This window comes from Nicotiana tabacum, chromosome 16 (assembly GCF_000715075.1).
Source record: "Nicotiana tabacum cultivar K326 chromosome 16, ASM71507v2, whole genome shotgun sequence".
Lineage (NCBI taxonomy): Eukaryota > Viridiplantae > Streptophyta > Magnoliopsida > Solanales > Solanaceae > Nicotiana > Nicotiana tabacum.
In genome coordinates this window covers 55,798,719-55,824,564 of record NC_134095.1, presented here as the reverse complement: position 1 = coordinate 55,824,564, position 25,846 = coordinate 55,798,719, and the positions used below count along the sequence as shown (strand labels likewise).

At 37.6% G+C, this 25,846-nt stretch overlaps 1 protein-coding gene across 1 annotated transcript; it reads right to left on the bottom strand.

Annotated features, from left to right (window-relative positions):
• Positions 1–2,037: 2,037 nt before the first annotated feature.
• LOC142170248 (uncharacterized) lies at positions 2,038–2,523 on the bottom strand. Its single transcript, XM_075232107.1, has one exon. The coding sequence runs from the start codon at positions 2,521–2,523 to the stop codon at positions 2,038–2,040; it is 486 nt and encodes a 161-aa protein (XP_075088208.1).
• Positions 2,524–25,846: the final 23,323 nt, after the last annotated feature.

The window sequence follows — 25,846 nt, the reverse complement described above, 5'->3', positions numbered from 1 at the left end:
TGGCACCCTCATAGGTCCATATAGATCCATATGAAGGATATCAAGTGGCCTTGAGGTGTTGACTTCCTTTTTGGGCTTGAATGAGGATCTGACTTGCTTCTCTTTTACACATGCATCACACACTTTGTGATCCTTGAATCTTAACTTAGGTAGACCACGAACTAGGTCCTTTCTGACTAATTTTTTTAACAATGTGAAGCTTGCATGACCTAGCCTCATGTGCCATAATTCAGTATCATTATCAACAGCGCTAGACAACTTAGATCACCATTCTTCAGAGACTTAAAATCAGTTGCATAGATATTCTTGTATCTTTTTGCCACAGCACCACCTCACCAGTCACCAGGTTTGTGACTGTACATGTTTTGACACAAATTCCGCCTTATTTCCCTTGTCACAGATTTGGAAAATGCTTAGCAAGCTGTACTTTAACCCGTTCACGTAGTACACATTTTCGATTGAGTGAGAGGGAGACTTCCCAATCCTTCTGATTCCCAGAATGTATCCCATTTTGTCATTTCCAAATAATACACTCCCTCCTTGCAGGGCCTTAAGTGAAAAGAAATCATTTGTACTTCCAGTCATATGCTTTGAGCAGCCACTTTCCATGTACCATTGTAGGTTGCTTCCTTTCACTGTTCCCTACACAAGAAGAATTAGAAGTTAGCTTTAGGAACCCAAACTAATTTGGGTCCCTTGTAATGATAAAAGGGGTGAATCGGGGATTTTTTGGTCCACGCATGCATTATACGTTTTTTAAATGAGGGACTAGGTTCTCTACTTGTAGTTACTTTTTCAGCAAAGGATTTGTTTTTCTGCTGTGACTGAAATCTAGCCTTACAGTTTTCTTTAAGATGCCCATTGTTACCGCAGTGGGTGCAAAGCCAATTGTCAGGTACAATAACGTACTTGCTATGAGGGTTGTAAGGAATCTTTTCCCTTTGAAGCCCAATCCCCTGCCCGTTTCCACCATTGTTGTTGTACATGGCAGTGATAGCATCAGAGGACTAGGTCCACTTGAGTGATTTTTTAAGATCATTTTTCACTCTACCTAGTTCTTCCTGAAGTTGTTTGTTTTATTCAAGCTCAGCACACAGACTAAACTTCACTGAATTTAGCTCACTTTTAAGCTTAATGTGTGCCTCGCTTGTAACTTCCTTTCCTTTTTGATAATTTTCAGCCCTACTCTCCATTTTAGGTTTCCCAATAGTTTCTTTCAAATCCATTACTACCACTAGAAGGTCATCTCTTTATTGTTCTACATTTTCAATCCTTTTTTCTAAGACATTTCTTTATTTCTTTAGTCTCTCAATTGACTCTCTTAAATCAACTGCAACTATTACTAGGTCATCTTTAGATTGTTCTGTTTCTCCTAGTTCAACTGTTAAGACATCCCTGTCATTTATAAGACTATGATAAGCGTCGATTAGCACATTTGCCAAATACATGAGTTTCTTAGGAGAATAAGATTTTAGATTTCTCTGAACATCCAGAAAATTTACCTCATCATCATCGTCATATTCATCATCAGACTAGGCCATCAAAGCAAAAATTGATTCATACTCGGTTGCTTCACTTTCTACTGCCATCATAGAGCTATTACCTGGTTCATCATCTTCTACAGATTCGCTTGATGAATCTCCCCATGCAGCAAGAGTTTGTCTCACGACATTGTCAATGGCATTTTTTTTATTGAAGCGTCTGTCAGGAACCAGGTTCCTTTTGGCTGCTTTATTAGAGTTGTTCTTGTACTGATCATGCTTTAGGAGAGGGAAATCCTTGATAAAATATCCTGGCTTGCCACATTTATGACAGAGGTCATAATTCTTTGGCTTGCTAGAACTTCCCCTTTTTGGAATGCCTCCATTCATGCGAACCATCTTCTGGAATCTTCTTGTTAGGTTTGCCTTATCACCATCCTCACCACTTGAGTCATTGTTTTTCGGTCTTATGGACCAGGTTCTTCTCCCTCTTGGGCTCTCTTCTTTCACTGTCCTTCTTCTTCTTCATTTCATATGTTTTTATATTGCCAACAAGCTAATCAATAGTTAGCTCATGTAAGCCTTTCTCTTCTATAATGGCGTTCACTTTGCTTTCCCAAGAACTGGGTAGCACACTTAGGATTTTTCTAACCAACTTGTTTCTTTGAATAGTTTCACCATGAGAGTAAAGTTCATTAATAATGGAGGTGAATCGGGTATGCATTTCTTGGACAGATTCATCGTCTTGCATCCTGAAGAGCTCGTATTCCATTGTGAGCATGTCGATTTTGGATTGCTTGACATGTGTTGTTCCTTCGTGAGATGTTTGAGGGGCTTCCCAAATTTCTTTGGCTGACTGACATGCTGATATCCTGTTGTATTCATCAGTACCAATACCACACATCAGAATTTTCTTTGCACAAAAGTTCTTCTCTATGGCCTTTCTATCTGCATCGTTGAATTCTTTCCTTGTCTTGGGAATGACCACTGGTGGGTCGCCAAGGTTTTTGGCAGGAACAAGTCCATCACAATGACATCCCATAGCTCAGAATCTTCAGCCATGATGAAGTCATGCATTCTAGTTTTCCACCGTCCATAATATTGTCCATTGAACCTAGGTGGTCTGTAAGTAGATTGACCTTCTTCGAAGTTTGGAGGAGCAGCCATGAGGATCCTTTCTAGGTGTTAACCTAATAGAAAGAACACGCGGTGATACCAATTGATAGAATGTAAGGGTCCACCAAACTCTATAAAGAGTCAAGTTCTCTATCAGATTCAACAGTGCATATTCACAGCAGTAATTAAATGGTAAGAGGAATTTTATGTAGAAAATTCCTAGATCAACGGGATTAAAAGCCACGACCTACCCTTGTAGGATTTCAACTTCAATAATGAGCAACTTTTAGATTACAACCTATGCAACCTAGGAATTAACCTCTTAATCTTTCACTAACTTGTAATACTCTATTTCAAGCCACTTTGTAATAACTCTATTACAAAGACTTTACAACATGACTAACTCTAGCCAAGACTCAAACACACTGGTTTAAGGTTTACAAAGGGGTTCCTATAGAATGCTTATAACAAGCTAGATAGGAATTACAATTGAAGAAATATTATAAAGTTACAACTCAACTAAGGACATACAATGACTTGATGAGGGAACTAGTCCGTAGTTGCTTTGTTCTTTGTTCTTGAAGTACTTGAAACTTGCTTGTTGAATGGTCACGTGAGTGAGCTTGTCAAATGTTCAAATGAATGTGTTTTACCTCCCTTAATTGTATATATACATGTGTGACATCACTTACAATGATGTAAGCAAGGTAGGTAAAAAGTCTTCTTTGGAAAGTTGTACAACACAGTTCCTGCAGTGTAGCGTATGCAGGCAGCAACTTTCCAACCGGAGAGTTGACTTCGTACAGTTTCCTCGAGAACCGGTAGGGACCTGTTCCCTCAGCTGTTCCTTCCAATCTGAAGAGTTGAATCATAACGCAAGCTATATCCCGAACTGGAACCTTGTGATCTTAATGTCTTATAAATGTGTAACAGGTTCCTTATATGGTTCTGGATAGTAAGTTTGTTAGATCATCAAAACATAAAGCAAAGTACTTATGACCAAAGTACTTGTAACCTATCAGAGAACATAAAAGAGAATCGAGAATGAAAGACTTAGATTCCTACAAGGTAGAAGCAGGTCCGTTGACACTTGGTAGCAACCTTGTCTTTAGCATTAGAGTCTGCGCGCGTGGCATTATTGGCATCTGACTATAGCTAGTGGCTAGCGAGGGCTATCGGTGGGGCAACATAGGCACATGCGCATTTGTCACTTGGCACGGCCAAGACCACGGTGTCGTCCATGGCATTAGGCGTCTGGAGTTTTCCAAGATGCCATGGTTCACGTCCAACGGGTCATGGGGCATGGCTGGAAAGCCGTCCATGACATTCTTCCCCACCTGATTTGGCGATGTTCTCGGTGCCTTACTTGCAAGAAAAACATCAATCAGGCTCTTGTAGGCTTTGAGTTTGTTACCTTCTCCCAAATATTCTCCTCTGCATCATAGCCCAGTCATTTCACCAAGAACTCTTGGTGATATTTCCTTGAAGCATGAACCACTCGATCATCGAGAATAGCTTCTACACGCCTTTTTCGGTTGGATTAGGGCCTCGAATACTGGGTATTGTGAGTTAGAATCCTCCATGTCTTCCCGAAAAGGTTTCAGAAGGCTGACATGGGAGACTAGATGAATCTTCCACCAGGCTGGGGTATCCACCCGGTATGCAACTTTCCCAATGCGTTTCTCAATGGAACATGGTCCAATTTATTTTTGCAATAGGCGAGGGTCATGGACCCCTGCAAATAAGTATCACTTTGGGATTTTTACCATCACTTTGTCTCCTACTTGGTATTCAACAAAGCGACGATTTTGATCAGCATGCTTTTGTTTTTCGTCTTTGACAAGATATGGGTCGTACGATTTTCTGGTCATGCCATTCGGCTTGATTAATGCTGCAGCCACATTTTGCACCCTGATGAACCAAGTCTTCCGAGAGTACATTGACGAATTCGTAGTGGTCTACTTGGACGACATTGTGTCTCTCTTCCAAGGAATCTTAGAAAGGTGTTGCGTAACAGTTGGTATCAGGTCCTGTGTGCGCGGCACTGTTGGCATTTGCTTGCGACTCGGCGCTGGCGAGGGCTATATGTGGGGCGACATAGGCACATGCACATTTGTCAGTTGGCACTGCCAAAACCACGGGATCGTGCATGGTGCTAGGCGTTGGGAGGCTTGCCAGGACGCCATGGATCGTGTCCAAAGGATCATGGGGTATGGCTGGAATTATGGCCTTTCTTCCGTGCGTGCTACTGCTTTCCTTATAAAACTCTGACCACACTCTTTAGCAATCTCCGTTAAAAATTTTGTATTGCGAAATGCGAATTTATTATCAAAACACAATTTTAATCTCAATCTTACTACAATCTCCTAAAACCAAAAGAGTTGTTTGATCCATTTTATGATACCCTAACAAGAATATCCTTTCTAATGGTCTCAATAATACCATAAATGCCTACTTTTTTAATTTATCGCTCTCCAACCTTCCAAAACTTACTAGGACACTGACTTATATGACTTTGATTGGTCCTATGGAGTGTAGAGACCATGACTGACGACAAGCTTCTATTTGAGTGTCACGTCGACGGCTAACAGGAAGCCACGATATTCCACTTGAGATTTTCGTACAATTAAGTAATTACCAAGGTGATTAAGCTACTAATTAATTTAATCACAACTTTATCAGTTGGCACCGACCTGTATCACTTTTCCTCAATTATTTTATTTTAATTTATGTGAGTGCGTTGGAAGAAGTTTCACTTCATCATGTAACCTCTCCCTTGTTCCATCCATTCAAGATTGTTCTATTGACATTTTGATTATTTTAATTGTGCTTCTCCACACCCCCCCCCCCCCCCCCCCCAAAAAAAAAAAAAACTCCTTGATATTTGTTGAAGTTAAATAAGAAAAGTAATTAGTGGTACTTAAACTGTTTTTAAACGAATTTCAAAATACGAAATATTGAGAGTTAAGACAACTAAAAATCGTACATGATTTTAATTATATTCTTTAATAGAAATATAAGTTTACATGTTTGAAAAAAGTTATACAGATCATGATTATTTATATTCAAGGAAAGTTTAGAGGAACATAACCAAGGAAATAAGAAAATTCTGGTTACTCATAAAATAACAGTGGCGGAAAAACAAATTGAGACAATTGACGTAATTTTTAGAGGAGAAAGACTAACTACAAGAATCTATGGACAATTATGCATAATGCAAGTCTCTCGACGAGGGATGAACTTTTAGCTTTCTCGATTCCAATCACAACCATGTTAAAACTGAGAATGTTAAAACTTTATAAAGTATCACATTTCAATAATGGAGTGTTTTAATTCAGAAGAAAAGGACACCAAGTTCTGTTGAACTAAAAATAAAAAATAAATTCCAATCAGAGAACAAGAAGACAACCATTTCAACAGCGGCGTTCAACCAATCAAAAGTCGACACGTATATGTGTAAAATATCAATGACATGAATGTTTCATGCACATGACATGAAGAATAAGAGAAGAATAGATCTAAGGACAGAGAAGAAGAAGAAGATTTATATCACACACGTGATTGAGCCACGTGTCCTAGATAGATCAGGATTTGAAAAGAAAAATACAAAATAAAATGAATTTTTAAAGAATAAAAATCAAATGCTTGTTAGCCATTGGATACAATTGAGGAGATGTGAGGCCCTTGTTCAAAATATCTTGTAAAAGATATTTATGTCCCCTGCCCGTGATTTTGCTGCCCGGTTTTCTGTTGTCACTTGTCAGCCACTGAATCTCCATACTTTCTCGCATCCTCGTCTTCTTTGGGTGGCTTTTTGTTCCTGCCCGTTGCCTTTGAGGTTTGCTTTGGTCTCTTTTCTTATATAGTTCAATTCTTTTTTTTTTTTTAAGAAAAACAGATCTGACAAACTACATTGGTTTACTTTTATCGGATTTTTGAATTTTTTGGTTGCATTATTATTTTAATTTTAATTTATCAAAAGTTTAGATAAAATTTTAATAAGTGAATATATGTTCAGTAAAAATTTTAAAAAACTGACAAACATATAATTTATTAAAATATTCTTATAGAGGATTTTTTTTTGTAACACATGATAGTTATTTTTTTTATTTGTTTAAAAATATTTTTTGTTAATGTACGCTTTCGGTTAACCAAATTTAACAATTAAATGCAAAAATCAATATGAAACCTAAATAATGATATGTTTTATTTAATTCCAAAATTACCGATAAAATATCATTTCAAATTAAAAAAGATATAAAAAATCTTGACGAATAAAGAGATGATTGACCTATTTTAATAACACTTTGATAAGAAAGGAATGCATGGTATAAGAAAATACTCATATTTGCATGTCATAAAGGAGTTTCGTTATCTACTTAAGTAACCACTTCTTTAAACTTATCAAAGATGAGAAAAGATTTATAATGTGTGACATGTATGTTTCAAACTTGACAAATTAAAACAAATTAAACCGAAAGTATCCAACTGAAATAAATTATGAAAGAGAAAGAAATTCATCGAATTGATTTTAGTTGACAATTATCAGTAAAACAGGTAAATATTATATTCCATTCAATTAACACCATTGAGTTCGATTGGTAGACGACTAATGCAAGTGCTCTATTAATTCCGTTCAGAGTGGTAGTTTTAATTTTATGTACGGTAGTATTTGTTAGGTGTTTGCCACAATTTTCTTACCATATTTGTTTTTCCTATTTGTTGAAGGAAAGGGCAAAATAATTACCTTAATTATATTTTCCTTTTTGTAGAAGGAAATTATAATTCTCCTATACTTGGCTAGTCTTTTTTCTTGTAGGAAAAGGTTTGGAGTTCTATAAATTGAAGATTCGTCCTTCTCATTCAGTAGCATCCACAATGTAGCCATAGGGGCTTGAGAGTAGTGTTTAGGGGGAGAACTTTACGGGACAAGTGTTAGTGTGTCACTTGTGTTTGCCTCTTCATGAGATTGTTCTCTCGATATTTTGTACTCTCTTTTTATATGGTGGATTGCTCATCTCTGTGGTGGACGTAGGTCAGTTGACTGAACCACGTTAAATGTTTGTGTCTCTTTTGGTAGATTTCTCCTTTGTTGTCTGATTTATCGTCGTTGAAGGTTTGTTTTGCTAGCTTCCGCATAACACCTAGTTTTCTCGGTCCTAACAGTATTTTCTATATAAGAGTGCTTTTAGAAGATTTTTTTTTTTTATAAGCACGTCTTTCTACAACAAATTTGTAGAAGCCTTTCTATGGATTAATTTGCATTACTAACATTGGATTAACACCGACATTTCCTTAAATTTGACAACATTAATCCCTTTTTCATGGTTTCCCCTAAAGAAAAAATTAAGTAAACAAATGATTAACAATTAAAAAGTTGTATGATCCAAAATAAAACTTGCAACAAATACTCTAAATCCTACCATGGCAAGAAAGTCAACAGTAAAACGTGCTTTCCCCACTCTCAACTTGTTTTCTTTAATTATTTATGTGGTCATTTACCCATAATGAAGTATATATGCAACCACTAATAAAGGTCAACTTTTGATACAACTTGCCTTGGTTGAGTGGGTTTACTAAAATATCCTGTTTGATAAATTAATAAGCTTATTTTGAGAAGAGGAAGTCAGCTAATATATACTAAATTGTACTATGGAGGATCACCACCAAAATTTCCTTATTGAGTGATTCACTTGATATAATTGGTGAAGAATTAAATTGCACGCTTCAAGATAGCTAGGATGTATTTTTATTTTTAAAAAAATAAATTACTACATACATTTCTTTTAATTGGGGAAAAGTTTCTCTATAAAAATGTAATTATTTTAATTTCTCTATTTAAATAGCTATGCTAAACAAAGATTCTTTATGTCCACATATTGTTCAGCTACAAGTGTGACTTGGTCCCCAAGAGTTTTCCTGATTTTATTCTATTTAATTGTTGCTAACATAATCCAACTCCTCTAATTTTTTTCACAACAGTCACCTTAAAGGTTACTAACACAAAGAGTAGAATTAGTAAATTTAAAAGAGGACAAGTAGACAAAGCAAACAAGGTTAACAGTCACTTTGGCAATATTCTCCCCTTGTTTATAGTGTCTGATTTGAATTATTGTTACCTCTATTATTAAACTAAAGCATGATTAGGCCTCCTTAATCATTTTCTTATTAGTCAAATTAAGGCTGACAGCTCCAAGAGTTCCCAGAAAATATCTAGGACAATTGCATATTTGCATTTCATTAGTAGTACATTTTTTATTTAATCACTAAGCCACTTGGAGTTTTCTGTTCAGCATGTGGGGCCCAATTTCAGTGCCCAAACGACAAAGATTCTTTGTCCATTGTTAGGAAGTAGGAAAGGAAAGAAAGTGAGAAATGAGCAAAAGCAGAAAATAAAGAAGTACTATTTGCTTTTTCTTATTTTGCTTGAATTTATTTATAGCCCGTTTGGCCAAGTTACAAAAATTAATTTATTTTGACAAGTATTTTTTTTTAAAAGTATTTTTCTCAAAAGTACTTTTGGTGAGAAGCAGTTTGTGTTTGCCTAATTAGTTTGAATATCACTTCTGAGTAGCAATTAGTGTTTGGTCAAGCTTTAAAAAACTGTTTCTAAGTGTATTTTTCTCAAAAATGTTTCTCAAAAAAATGATTTTGGAGAGAAGCTACTTTTCTGCTTCTCCAAAACTGCTTTTGTTTCTCCTCAAAAGTACTTTTTTTCCTTTCAGAAGCTTGGCCAAACACCTCAAATTGATTTTTGACCAAAAAAAAAACTTAGGTCAAACGGGCTATTAGACGAGTAACGAACATTAGAGGAAAAGTAATCCAATTTCCCTTTGAGATTCACAAATGAAGATATCATTTCAATTATGCAAAATTGACAGAAAACTAAATAGAGAAAAGTCCTTTATGTTTTTTAAGGCCCACGTACTTGGAGTCCGAAACTTTTCTAATATCTTTTTGGGCAAAAAATACATTTCTACTACTAAAAAAAAGTTACATAAATAACTAAAACGCAATATAATATTGTGTTTTACTTTAACAGAAAGTTAGCCGTTAAAGTAAAACGTCGTACTATACTGCGTATTATTAAAAAATTAATTTTTTTAAGGAAAACGCATAATTGTACTGCGTTTCCCTGTTAATATTGGGCCTACTTCTGCAGAACCTGATGGGAATATTTTTTTTAATGCAAAACGCACTACAATACTGCGTTTAAGGAAAATGCAGTATTATACTGCGTTTTGCTTTAAAATGTGGGCCCACCAATAAGTGTTCTGCGGATAACTGACATACCAATAATTCAAATACATAAAACGTGGTATTGTACTGCATTTTACATTAAAAAAAATCTGCACCCTAAGCTTATTTAAAGGCGTTTGAATTTTATGAAAATTCATTCAATACTTTCCTTCAAACTTCCGTTCATACTTCTCTCTTCTTTTTATCAATCATTTTTTTACAATGTCTGAAGAGCCAAAAATAAGGGTTTCATTATATTGGGGGGTGAGGTTGTGCTGGAGAATAACTCTGTGAGGTATAGCTCACCTCCACAATGTCATGTTAAATTGCCGCTTACAATGGAGTACGATAAATTGGTATCGTTGTTACGTAAAAAAATGAGTTAGAGGAAGCGTTCGGTTAACCTTAAAGTAACCGGTAGATTTCCGTATTCAGTGACTCCGCATGGGTTTGCTTATTACTTTGAGTTTTAACATCGAAGATGATGAAACTCTTAGAGATTTTTTGCGAATTCCGGATGAATACAGGGAATTTATTGTAATAAAATTGTTGGAAATGTACGTCAAGGTGGAAGACGTTCCCAATAATGAGGGCGTGCATAGTAAGGATACCCCCAGTCATCGGGTGGTTATTCTGGAGCAGTTTTTGTCGGACAGATTGCCGATGAAAGAGCTTGCCTTGATTTAAACTTGTCACCACCGGCGAATGAGCAACCACAAAATAATTTTTCGACTTTATATAATCCACAAGACGACTGGTAAACTTCAATTTTTCTACGCTTTAGCGATGTTTATTTTATGTTTGAATTGGATTTGTATTAACACTCATATTTTTCATAGGGGGTACCGTCCGGATATAAATTTACAAGTTATGACCCCGCCCCTGGTTGGAATATGCGTAGTTCTGGAGTATTGGACCACGATGGTCCATCCGGGAGTCATCACCAACAAGAAAATATCCATCATGAAACGTCAAGACAGTACGACTTGTAAGTAAAGTGATATATCTATTTCTAAAGTATTTATCTAGTTGGGTAACTTATCATTTTGTTCTTTTTGTGAAGTGAAAACGAGCTTCTTGATGTTCCTGACCTCACACAGTTGCCCATAGACGATGTATTCACTCGTGAGTTGGCAGATGCGCAGAATCAGGAAGATGATAGTGATTATGACAACAATGCAGATGAGTCTGGAGATAACACACCCTTCCATGATGAGGGTGATGATGAGGAGGAAGTGAATGTTGAACCTGAACTGACGAGGGAGCATGTTCCTCCACCTCTCACTAGACCAAGAGTGTACGAGTCCCACGTGCCATTTCATGAGCGTAATATTCCCTACCTTGATAATTTGCCAAGTATGCTGAACGTGGATGCCATCACAAGGGATGATGACGAAATTCGGTCAGCGATGTGGGATGAGTCTAGACCAGCTGTTATGACAAAGGGCATGTATTTCCCCGACAAAGCTCGCCTAATTAGGGCTGTAAAAATCTACAGTATAAGAGAGTGCCGTGAGATGATAGTAAATGAGTCAACTATGGAGGTATACAAGGTTGTATGTCGTAGAGACTTTATGGGTTGTCACTGGATGTTGCGTACCAACAAGAAGAAATCAGGTTTGTGGAAAGTGGGTAAATTTATTAGCACCCACAGATGTGAAATGAACACATTTAATGAGAATCACTTCAACCTGGATGTGGACTTAATTCCTCTTGTCTTGATTTCATATTTGGAAGTGCTCATTAGGTTCAAGATTAAAGAGTGTATTACAGTCGTCCACCAAGAGTATGGTTGTACTATAACCAAAAGAAAGGCATATCTCGGTCGCAAACATGCCTTTGAACTTATTTATGGCGACTGGGATAAGTCTTTTTCAAATCTGCCCAGGTATATGGCCGCACTGCAACACTTTAACCCCGACACTGTTGTTAAATGGAGGCGTGAGCGTAGTCCGGATAGACCGAATATAGTTTCAACTATGTGTTCTGGTCATTTAAAGCAGCAATTGATGGTTTTGTGCATTGTCGTCCTGTAATTTCCATAGACGGTACTCATGTCTATGGAATGTATGATATTAAGCTTTTGATTGCAGTTGCAGTTGATGTCAACGGCCAAATATTTCCACTAGCTTTTGCCATTTGTGCCAATGAAAGCGAAGCGACGTGGACGTTTTTTTTTAACCACTTGAAGCAGCACGTTGTCAAACAACGTTCAGGTATTTGTCTAATATCCGATCGACATGGTGGTATTTTAAGTTCTGTACGGAACTTGCCTGAATGGCAGGAACCATATGCATACCACTGTTACTGTGTAAGGCACCTGAAGGTCAATTTCCAGAAGAAATATCCTGACAAGGCCTTGCATGAATTAATGTGGATGGCTGCGACTGAGCACCAGCAGTGCAAATTCACCAGGCACATAGAAGCGATCCGGAAGATAGATCCACGAGCCTATACTTGGTTGATGGGACATGAGCTTCACATGTGGACATTGCAAGATGCAAGTGAAAAAGAGAATGCGTATACGGAACCAAATGGATATTGGTGACACCGTTTATGCGCGTAAATGTGGCATATGCTCGCAGCCAGGACATGACCGTCGTAAATGTCCTTCAGATGGTGTGCGTGGCGGTGGTAATCCAGCTCCTGGTACAAGTTCATCGAATGTACCCAACTATCAAGGATACCCCTAGTCTTTTGTTTTGGTTTTTTTTTTAATATGTATCTGTACTTGTGTATGTTGCAATATATATCAAATAAAATTATGTTCCACAATCTTGTTACATCTTATTTTTTAACGTGACGTTTTGATATGGTTGTTCAAATATTAAACTTATCTGTGTTAGGAAAGAAGACCAAGAATGTGGAATAAAAAAAATTACGTATGAAAAAATAAATCTAATATGTAAAGCGTGGTACAATAATACGTTTTATCTATTGTATTGTCGTTCTCAAAAAGCTGTAATGACTGAAGAAAAAGCTGTTTAATTGCAGAATAACTTTAATATGTAAAGCGTGGTATAATACTACGTTTTGTTGAGTTGTCATGTCGTTCTGAAAAGGCTGAAAACCATGTGAAAAACCTGTTTTGTTGCAGAATAACTTTAATATGTAAAGCTTGGTATAATACTACGTTTTGTTGAGTTTCCATGTCGTTTAACTTCAATAACTAAAATGTAATATAATACTACGTTTTGTGTGAAATATTGACTATAAATAACGGGCGCATGATACTTATGTTCTGCGCTTAACAATAACCAAAGTTTCTCTTTAAGAAATGTCTGAACAACATGTTTATGTCCTAAGGTGCTATTGCGCAGAAAAATGCAGTTTGTACAAATGGTGGCCAGATGGTGGACGTCGCTACTGGGCATGTATAAACAAGGAGGATGAGCAACCCGACAAGCCTACATGTGGATTTGAGGTATGGATGGATGAACCATGTAACCAGGAGTACTACAAAGAAAGAATTTATGATCTTCATATTACCTGTACGAGGCAAGCGATACGCGAGCGCCGAACCAACCAAGAAATTGATGAGTTGAAGGCGAAACTCAATAAGGTAGAAGAAGAGAAAAAAAAGCTCGAAGAACAACTCCAGTGGTTGGAGCAAATAGTAGTACGCGGCCGTGGCTAAACAGTGGCTTATACGTGTTGAGCGTACTAGTGTATCTTTATGTTTCCCTTGTCAAGTATTTTCATTAGTTCTACAATTTGTTTTTGTTATGTGTATCATTAGAATTGTCGTGTTTGTGTTTGTGTTGTCATGTTCAAATAAAATTGCTGTTCAAATTCTGTCACAATAACCTGTATCATTAAACTAGAATTGTTGCCATTATCTATATAATGTATTATTTTCTTCATAGAATTGTTTAAATATTCAATGTATTGGTGTTATTAAAGAACACCAATCTAAATTTTTTAAAAAAAAATTATGTGCAAAGCGTGTTATAAGACTATGTTTGTATAGTACTACGTTTTATGCAGTTGTCTTGTCGTTCTGAAAAAGATGAAAACCATGTGAAAAAAGTTGTTTTCTTGCAGAAAAATTTAATACTTAAAGCGTGGTATAGTACTACATTTTATGGAGTTGTCTTTTCATTCGGAAAAAGCTAGAAACGCATGTGAAAAAGTTGTTTCCTTGCAGAAAAATGCAATATGTAAAGCGCAGTATAATACTACGCTTTGTTGAGTTGTCATGTCGTTATGCAAAAGCTGAAAACCATGTGATAAAACAACGTCGTTTCAGAGAAATTTAATTTGCAAAGCGTGGTATAATACTACGTTTTACGTGTATGTAAAGTGTGGTATAATACTACGTTATATGTGAAATCTTGCCTATAAATAACGAGCGCATTCTAGTTATTTTCTGCGCTTAACAACAACCTATAGCAAATATTTCCATAAAGCCAAAGTTTCTCTTTAAGAAATGTTTCGACAACCCCTTTATTTCCCAAAGTGCGACTGTGGAATCAAAATCATGATGTACGATTGTTGGGAAGAAGCTGGACGCCGCTACTGGGAGTGTATGAACATGTTTTATAGGCAACCCGGCGTACCTACATGTAATTTTAAGGTATGGATTGATGAACCATGTGAGCAGGAATATTACAAAGACAAGGTGTATCATCTTCATGATGTGTGTACGGGGCAGTGGGACAGAGAGCGCCAATCCAAGCAAGAAATTGCAGAGTTGAAGGCGAAACTCAAGGTGGAGGAAGAAGAGAAAAAAAAAGTTGGAAAACAAGCTCGAGTGGATGAAGCAGAGAATACTAGGCGGTAGTGACTAAACAATGGCATGTACGTGTTGAGCGTTGTAGTGTATCTTTATGTTTCCTTTGTCTAGTGTTTTCATTAGTTCTACTGTTTGTTTTTGTGTTAGGTTTGCAAGGTTTGTGTTTATGTTGTACTGTTAAAGTAAAATTGATGTTCAAACGCAATTAAAATAAAACTATTGTTAAAAGATAATTGTTACCATTATTTACATAATACACTATTTACACAAAGTAAAAACATAAGTAAATCAATGAGTCCCGCAGCTTGTGTGCTTCAGTGCTGCTGCTGGCCTGAGTCGTATCCCCTGTCGCCCGGGTACACTATCTGGACCATCATCATCAAGCCGCCTCTTTATGTGAGGATGTGCAGCAGCATCGACACCACAGTTGGCAGGATCGGAAGAATAGGCCGTCGGGCTGTCAGCAACCTACAAAACAAGTACTAATCTTAGCATGTGAAAAAGTATATTTATATTGTACGTGTTAAGTCAAAAAATATTTTCTCACCGTGGTCTCGTCGGCCTTCTGAGTATATATATCTGTGGTGTCCTCATCCAAGCATGTAGTGGCCTCAAAGATGGGCTGGGACGAAGCCTTCATAAGAAAGTTAAAAATTAATTAATGGCAGCTCATTAAGGAAAAGAAAACAAATTGAAATTTTAATGTAATACAAACATACATGCACCTGTGGTAGATCCGCATCAAGCGTTGGGGATGAGGCATAACTCAACCTGCGCCCGCCATCCACATCCCGGGTCGGCTGATCCTTAGCTGCGGTAGATGGGTATGTAAAGTACTGGTCTACATCCCCGTCGAATGTACCCGTGATCGACAATGCTCCTAACGGGGTGACTTGTGATGCTGGCAGAGATAGATGAAGGTTCTACGACGACATGCTGCTGGAAGGCTCATCTACCTGAGGTATATAACCTGGCTGATCATCTCCAAGATCCTCATCTCCAAAATCCTCATCATGTCCCTCAACAGGTGGGTCGACAGGTGCCTCAACGCCCCCTTGCTGGGGACCACCTCCTCTCCATCCCCCGCGACCCCTGCAACCCCGTGGGACACCCTTGCCTCGTGGGGCACCCCTCCCTCGTGCCCTACCCCTGCCTCGTGGGATAGCCCTACCCCGATGGTAGTCCTCTGGCGCCACATACTGAGCCTTGTGATCCAACCTTGCGCCATCTCTCGTTTGAAACAGGGTCCGACGAGCCAGATCTTCCACCCGCCGGCCATACTCAACGAGTGCAGCACTGTCGGCATGCTGCTGCATCTCCTGTCCCAACTGGTAGACCAGGTGATGCCCAATAGCCTGTGAAACACTTAAGATATTAAAAAAATAACGCTATATCACAAATATAAGATATTAATAAGCCACAAAAACATACCAGTGACTTGTGCCTCCCAGCGTATGGTCTGTAGCGCTTGCCAAGTACATAAATGGGGTTCCCGATCATCAGTCAGGTGTGACGGCGGTACCATGACGTATACAGATGAATAGTAGCCTCCTGGGTAAATGAAGGTGGTGGAGGAATACGGTCACCTCGCTGCTCCCAAATATGGACCTGCAGCTCTAGCCATCCCATAAATATATCGTCCACCCTGACACGGTCATCCCGCTGATAGTGTGTAGGGACCCATGCAGGCTCCCCCGGTATAGGCTGGGGACGGTGAAACTGGTAAAGCACACGCTCTGTGGCATGATACTCAACCATATTGAAGAAGATCATCGGGACGGAGGTGCTCCAAAGCAGTCGGTCGACTGAGCAATAATCGGGCAGCTGAGCTAGCAACTCGTCGTTGTATGGCGTCCAGATGAACTACCAAATAATAATATAAAAGTGAGTATGTGCAACACAACTCAATTTATAACAAGTAAGTGTAGGTACATATTTACCTGTCCGGCCACCAGAATATCTAACACATCTCTGACAAGGGGAGATTATGATGAGCATCGGTCCCTCGGTAGTTCCCACGCCGGAGAACCCACCTAGAAGCTATAGGGAGAAATGGATAAGCCTCACCAGGCGCAAGTGGTGGTAGAGGTGACTACAACGGCATGATCCGCTGCCAGGCCCAAACCTAAGATAAAAGGTTGACGTAAAATTTATGAGTCATTTCGACCATATAAAATTCGGAGTAATGAACAGAGTATTCGAAAATGTTGTCACCTGTAGAAGGGGCAGAAAACCATATATGTCCACCTGGAAAAGTATGCTTGCCCGGCACATGCTCCTATACAGGTATGCGAGAACAGAAACACCTCAGTTGTACATGAGTAAATCATCTAGCTGCTGCAGATGATGGAGAAAACGCATACTCACTAGACTTCCCGAAGTGTTCGGGAACAAGACACCCCAGAAAAGTAGGAGCAGCGCAAACCTCGTGTATCGCTCAATATGGAGATCCTCCGTCTTGCCGGTAATGTCTGGGTGCAAAAACGCCATATGATCTCTGATGGCTGACAAAGCAACGAGACTGGCCCCTCTCTGTACAGCGTCACCCTGAGGTCTGTAACCAGTATACTGCCCCATCATATCCAAATACTGTCCACGCGTCATGGATCTAATGTACTGGGGCAGTGCAACGGCCCATTCATCTACGTGCAGCCCGTACAAAACTTGAACATCCTCCAGCGTGATGGTGGCCTCTCCAGTGGGCAAGTGAAAAGTGTGCGTCTCCGGTCGCCACCGCTCTACCAAGGCCGTGATGAGAGACCAATCAAGCTGCATCCGCCCAATCCGAAAAATCGTATAGAAGCTTGTAGCCTATAGGCGCGTGACTACGCGGGCATGAAAATGATGTTGTGCCATGAAGTCCCACAAATCGTCAGGTCTCCTAGCACGGAGAGGCTGATCCGATAGATGTCTCTCCCATACAAAAGAGGACCTATGGTCGCCCTGCAATGCTAATAGCTGATCATCGGCTGGTCCAGGATGCGCAGGCGAAAAGTCCATGTCGTCTACTATAATTTAAAGAAAATTAATTGTGTGTGCTAGTTTAATAAATTAAATAATTATTTTTAAAATTGGACTGAGTAATTATGTATGGGTTCTAGGCTCGATATTTGAGGCCCGGTAGCACCAAGTTATCCTTAATTATTATGCGTGTCAATTTCAATATTTTTAGAATTTTGTTAGTTTAAGGAATTAAATAATTATTTTTAAAATTGGACTGAGTAATTATGTATGGGTTCTAGGCTCGATATCTGAGGCCCGGTAGCACCAAGTTATCCTTAATTATTATGCGTGTTAATTTTAGCATTTTTAGAATTTTGTTAGTTTAATAAATTAAATAATTATTTTTAAAATTGGACTGAGTAATTATCTATGGGCTCCATGCTCGATATTTGAGGTCCGGTAGCACCAAGCTATCCTTATTTATTATGTGTGTCAATTTCAATATTTTTAGAATTTTGTTAGCTTAATAAATTAAATAATTAATTATTTTTAATATTGGACTGAATAATTATGTATGGGTTCCAAGCTCGATATTTGAGGCTCGATAGTACCAATTTATCCTTAATTATTATGCGTGTCAATTTCAGTTACCGATGGAATTTTGTTAGTTTAAGGAATTAAATAATTATTTTTAAAATTGGACTGAGTTATTATGTATGGGTTCTAGACTCGATATCTGAGGCCCGATAGCACCAAGTTATCCTTAATTATTATGCGTGTCAATTTCAGCATTTTTACAATTTTGTTAATTTAATAAATTAAATAATTAATTATTGAATTGGACTGAGTAATTATCTATGAGTTCCATGCTTGGTATTTGAGTTAATTTGACAACATATATTAATTTTTTACTTTTGAAGATTATTTTTATAAATTAAATAATTAATTTTGTAAAGTATAATTGGATAGAGTTTGCAGTTACTACATACTTAAACTACAGAAACTCTACGCTAAAAGGCTCTACATTTTACTACACTAAAAGGCTATATATTTTACTATGCTAAAAGGCTCTATATTTTACTACGCTAAAATGCTCTATATTTTACTATGCTAAAAGGCTCTATATTTTACTACGCTAAAAGGTCATTATTACATATAAAAACAACAAACATAACATACAAATATGAACAACAAACTAAATAAATAATATTTATTTATTATTTAAGCAAATAAAAATATAACATTAACAATAAAAATAACATTAACAATAAAAATTATTTATCAAATTTTAACAATTTTTTTGTCCCAAAGCTAATAAATCAATCCGGGTATAAATAAGATACAAATTTAAACACAAATTAACATGGAAACATATTCAACAATACAAATATGCATGTACTATACGAGTTTCGACATAAACAAAATTAAAATACCTCGATTTAAGTTTTTTGAAATTGATTCAAATCGAATTTTTGCACCCGAATGAAGGAATCCAAAGCTTGTCTTATGTGCGGGACCTACACTCTTTGCTTTTTGGGTCAGGGTGGTGCCCAATTTTTTTTTATTTGACGGGGGAGGGGGACCAGCAGTGGAGCATGGGTGTTTTTTAATGGAGATAACGTTCTATCGTTGTCTTGGGGAAGAAGAAGAGCTTTATTTTATTAAAGAAAAATGCAGTATAACTTAAACGCAGTATTGTAATGTGTTTCCCTTTAATTAAATATAGGTGGGCCCAATATTAATAGAGAAACGAAGTACAATTCTGCGTTTAAGGAAAACGCAGTATTATACTGTATTTTCCTTAAAAAAATTAATTTTTTAATAATACGCAGTATAGTACTACGTTTTACTTTAACGGCTAACTTTTCGTTAAAGTAAAACGCAGTATTATTTATTTATGTAACTTTTTTTTAGTAGTAGAAATGTATTTTTTCCCAAAAGGCACTAGAAAAGTTTCGGACTCCACGTACTTGCTTATATGATTATGGAATAGGCAAAATCAGCATTTCATTCTTTGTAACTCTACTTGACAACTTGTCTGCATTGTTGTTGTACATCGTATTATAATGTATCATTTTGTATTATATTATAATGATGGGTATATTTATGTTAATACATTTATGTTTTTATCATTAAAATATAATTTACTAATTAGCAGTAACAAAATATGTCGAAATGCATTAACAATATATTATCAACTTCACAGATTGCTGAAATAGATTAACTGCACAATTGTTATTTTGGTGCCTGAAGTTCAAATCCAACTTTTGTTAAGGAATTCAGACCTGCCGCTTACTGTACCACTGTATACAAGATGATTACAAACATTCTTACTATTAGGCTCTAAATAGTAGTTGATTTTCCAGTAGGCCAATCAGCTTTTATTGAAGGGAGAAATATTTTGGATAATGTGATCATTGCACATGGATTAGTTTAAGGTTACTCTATTTCATCCAGGTACCTGATTAAGGTAGACATAAGAAAGGCATATAACTATGTAGAGCAGAATTATCTAAGAATAGTTCTTTTGGAGTTTGGCCTTCTTGTTAAATTTGTTAGTTGAATGTGTGAGAATTGTGAGCTACAACCCACTGATTAATGGAGGTCTCAACCAAAAAATTCAAGCAAAGAAAGGTCTGAGGCAAAGAGATCTCATGTCTCTTTATCTCTTTATCTTAGCTATATAATATTTACACAAGTCCCTAAAGCAACTAAGGCATTTGCCTAATTTCAACTACCACCCTAGGTCTGAAAGGATGATGAAATGACTCGACCGGTCGTTTTGAGCATTTGCATTTTGTTCGGTTGTTTGAGAGTATGAGTAGCTCTGTATGCTGTATTATGACTTATGTGAATCGTCGGTTTTGGTTTTTCAGGTTATTCGAAATTGATTTGGAAGAATGATTCTCAGCTTGAAGCTTTAAATTTGAAAAGTTTGACCGAGTTTGACTTTTTAGAATTTGACCTCGGATTGAATTTTTGATGGTTCTGTTAGCTCCGTGGGATAATTTTAGACTTAGAAGCTCCGGATTGTGATTTCAAGGTCCGTGGTAAAATTTGGCTTGAAATGGCAAAAGTTAAAATTTTGAAAAGTTTGATCGGGAGTGGACTTTTTGATATCGGGGTCAGATTCCAATTACGGAAGTTGGAGCAGGTCCGTAATGTCAAATATGACATGTGTGCAAAATTTGAGGTCAATCGGACGTGATTTGATATGTTTCGGCATCAGTTATGGAAGTTGAAGTTTCAAAGTTCAATGATTTCGAATTGAGGTGTGATTCATCGTTTCGATGTTGTTATATGTGTTTTGAGGCCTCAAATAGGTCCGCGTGATGTTATGTAACTTGTTGGTACGTTTGGACGGGGACTCGGGCGTGTTTCTGATTGATTTCAGATTATTTCATTTCATGTTGCATAGCTGAAGGTTTCTGGTTCTGGTATGACCGCACCTGCGGCTGATTTGCGCAGGTGCAATAGTCACAGAAGTGAGAAGTGGTTGGGTGAGGAAGACTGCAGAAGCGAATTTTTGAAGCACACCTGCGTGCGCGCAGATGCGGAATTTGGAAACGCGTACGATTCGGCATCCGCAAGTGCGGGGGATTTCTGGCAATGTTATTTTCGCAGAAGCGGAGTTTTATCGCAGATGCGACAATTTTACCGCAAATGAGGAAAGTGCTGGGCAGAGTTATAAAAATCGAGGGTTTTGTTCTTTCTTCATATTTTGAGATGTGGGACCTGGATTGAGGTGATTTTTGAAGCAATTTTCATCGCAAGGATTAGGGTAAGTGTTCTACACTCAGTTTTGATTATATTTCATGAATCTATCTTCCTTTTTAACAATTGGTTGATGAATTGAAAGAGGAAATTTGGGGTTTTGGCCTAAAGTTTCATAATATGAATTTTTGAGTTTTGAACACCGATTTGGAGTCGGATTTGAGTGAAACTAGTATGGTTGGACTCGTAATTGAATGGGCTATCGAATTTTGTGAGTTTTGTCCAGTTTCGAGGCGTGGGCTCGGGTGTGATTTTTGGCCAAAATTGGGATTTGATGTAGAATTCGATCTTTATCAATTGTAATTGATTCCTTGGGCTTTATCTGATGTATTTGAGTTACTTTTGGCTAGTTTTGAGCCGTTCAGAGGTAGGCACGTGCGAGATGCCATTTTTGGAGCATCGCTTGGCTTGTTCGATATCTGAATTGGCTTGTTTAATATAAGTAACTCTTTTAAACTTAATGCTGAGGGTATGAAACCCCAAATTACGTGATATGTGATTAATGTTGAGGTTACCCACATGCTAGATGGCGGGCATGTGGGCGTGCACCCTATGATTTGTGAGTCTGTTATTTCCAAGGCACTAAATAGTGGATCTATTTTATTGATATATGTATTTTCATCATGTGATAAAATAACTGAGATGTACATCATGCTAGATATCATGTTTAGGCTGTATGCGGATATTGTTGGGGACCCATAGTGATCGTTTCTTGTTGTCATCTCATTGAATTTATTGATATTTCGCACTCGGTCACATTCATACATTCATATCATATCTCAGTCTCAAATGTTACTTATTGATACATCATATCATTGTTTCGGGTCAGTTTTCATGACATTGTGAGCTCGTGGGTGAGACTGGAGAGATTGATGGCTGAGTGAGGCCGAGAGTCTGATTATGAGAGACAATTATGGGATCAGGCTGCATGTCGCAGCATGTTTTATTGACTATTGAGTAAGGCTGATGGCCTGATTGATTTATACCATGATTGGCTTGTTATAGCGCTTGGGCTGAAGGAGCCCTCCGGAGTCTGCACACCCCCAGTGAGCGCGGTTGATTATATTCAAGGATGGATCTTCCCTTGATATGGAGATGGATCTTCTCCATGAGGCTGGATAGGCATGTGTTCCTCAGTACTGGAGACTGGTGGTCGGTAATGTATATATTCCGGATGGAACTTCCCTGTCCGTGTGAGCCATATACAGTACTGAGTAGTTGAACATTTATATATATACCTGGAGATGGATCTTCTCTATAGAGTCGGAATGGCCTTTCCTTGGTGCTGGGTGACTTATAGTCAGTGTTGTATATGTTTCAGGATAGATCTTCCTTGGGTCATATGGGCCATATACAGTACTGAGTGGTTGAGTATGATGAGTGGAAAGTGTGAGATAATGAGATTGAGTACTCTGAGAGTGTGAGCACATGATACATCTCTGAGATACATGACATTGGCATGCATATATGACATAAATGTATAGAGATACATTTTCCTCATGTTGTACTATACCACATCATTCATGACTTTTTACACACATTGGTATGCGGGCATAGAATGGCATTTCACATGGTTATTTGGAAAGGAAATGAAATATTTTTATTTATTGTGGAAAGGATCTTTCAGGAAAAAAATTATAATTTTCAAACTATCTTTAAATTTTTCGATGATTTCGATAAAGGATTTGGATTTTCACTAATATTCCTGAAAAGCGAAACTATTTTCAAAAATTTGTGCAAAAGCTGAACATTTTTACCTTAGAGATTATTTCCTTGTTTATATGCTCTACGTTGTATGACCTGCTGTTGGTTATTTGTGTTGGACTCGACCAATGTTCCAGCTCGTCACTGCCTTTAACCTAAGTTTAGGTTTGTTACTTTTTGAGTACATGGGGTTGGTTGTACTCATACTGCACTTCCTGCACAGTGTGTGCAGATCCCGGATGCCGATGTTGCTACGTTCGATGGTTACTGGATTTGAAGGCGTGCATGCGTTCCTGTTGTACCTGCCTCTTGTTCACGGTAGCCTTAGATTATAAAAATTTGTTTATGTACTGTTCAAACAGAAGATGTATTCTTTTCATGTCAGCTTTGTAAACTCTATTCTTAGAAGCTCATAATTTGTACTACCAGTCTTTGATAAATGTAATAGATTCAGATAATTTAGTTTGTTTAATTGACTTATTAGCAATATTGAAATTGAATAGTTATTGGTTAGCTTACCTAACAGGTTGGGTTAGGTATCATCACGATTAGTAAATTTTGGGTTGTGATAGATGAGGGTATATATTGCTTTGCAGATGACTTGTTGATATGCTGTTAAGCTAATATAGGTTCAATCCAGTTAATGTTGTATGTTTTAATCACTTCTCTAAGGTGTCTCGTCTAAAAACATATGCAGAATATTTCTCAAGATTGGTAGTTCTGATAGTTCAAGAAAAACATTGGTTTGCTTGGAAAAATTATAGATATGCTAAGATCAGCACGTGGCTTAGATATCATTTACTTTTTTACTTGGAACAGAACTGCCACTTTATATACTCCTCTAGGCTGTAACTTGCAAAGACACACTATGGATTCAATAATTGTATAGCCTCTATATAAGGGGAACAGACTTATCAAGCTTACATTCTCCCAAACAAGCATGTATTTCTTTTCTACTTGTTTCTTTCTTCCCCCCCCCCCCCAATATTTCCTATTTGGGAAAATGTTTTGCATTTTATATTTAAAGCAATTGTCTTTTTTTTTTAAAAAATGCAACTGTCATTTTGTTCTTATCACTTAATATATTTTTACCATCCTTAATTTTTGTAAAACTTCACCCTTTGTCCTATTTTATCTTTATCATACCTACGAATATTTCAAATAATATATAATAATAAGAAAATTGTGAAGTTACTAACAACATTTTAAAAGGTTTTTTAAGACTCGCTTAGGGTTTGCCCCTGAACGAGACACTTGTAAAACATCCTGGGGTTCATGTGAGGGGCTTAGTTACATTTTTTTATGCTTACACCTCAAATGCCCGACTGTGCACCATGAATGTCTCACGCTCAACACTGGGGCTTGACTAGAAACTCTTACAAAAAATTATATGTTGAATTTCCTAATTAGCACCTGAAAGTGTTGGTTTATGTTTAGTCAACAATGGCATTCCAATTGGAAGAGTTGGTGGAAAGAGTTGGTGTGGATGCTAGGAGGAAGCTTCCTCCTTTGATGTCACCCATAACATCAAGCGGAGGTAGTTTGATGTCACCAATGACATCAAGAGGAAGTATTTACCTCTATAAATAGATGCACTCCTTCATTTGTAGAAGTCATCCCAAAAATAATACAATACATTGTAGTGAGTAGAGAGTTAAGAGAGAAATTCTCTTAAGTGTAATTGGAAAATCTCCCCTTCCTTTGTTAATATTAAAAAGGCAACTGTTCTCTGGTGGACGTAGGATTATTTTGATCTGAACCACATTAAATCTTGTGTTCTTTCTTTTACGTTTCCGCTAACAATTGGTATCAGAGCGACATGATTCTTTAATGATCCAAGGAGGAAGAACAAGCAAAGATGAGTTCCATGAAGTTTGAAATTGATATATTTAGTGGACACAACAACTTTAATATCTGGAAGATCCAGATGATGGCGTTACTGTGGAGGGAAGGTTTAATCCATGCTATTGACGGAAAGTATCCTAAGGTTATATCAGCTCCTGAAAAGGAGAAGATTGAAGGGGATGCATTGGGTGCAATCCAACTATCCCTTGCACCTAACGTGCTTTGTGAAGTGAGTACGGGTACCAAAGAGACAGCCAAACAGTTATGGAAAAATCTAGAAGGGCTATACCAAGACCAATCAGTGACAACAAGGATGTTGTTACAACGGCGTCTTCACACATTCAAGATGAGGTCAGGTACTTCGTTACAAGATCATTTAGATGCGTTCAATAAACTTGTCATTGACTTACAGATTGCAGGAATTAAAAAGAAGGAGGAGACGCTTGCATGTGCTTTGTTATTTTCATTGACTTCAGGATATCGTGATATTGAGAATTCAATGGTGTATAGCAAGGATCCTATCAAGCTTGAGCAAGTGCGGTAGGCACTTAACTTTAGTGGTGTGCGGAGGCACATTGAAGGAGATAGATATGACCAGGCAAGTGGGCTCTTTGTGAGAGGCCGGACTAGCCAACAGGGAAAGAGCAAATCAAAGCACAGATCAAAGTCTCATGTGAACAAGAAGAATACAGAGTGTTGGGGTTGTGGCAAGAAGGGGCACTTTGAACGAGATTGCCCAATGTCAAAGTCCAAGGAAAAAGCGAATGCATCTACAGTTGAACATGTACATGATTTTGATAATGATTATGTATTAATAACATCGTGTAATAATAATAGTATTTATAGAAATAAATGGGTGTTAGACTCTGCTTGTACTCTGCATATGACATTCCGAAAAGACTGGTTTAGCAGCTATGAGAAAAGTGGAGGAACTGTAGTAATGGGCAATAATACAACGTGTGCAATAGTTGGCATTGGCTCAGTTCGAGTTCGCTGCCATGATGGAGTC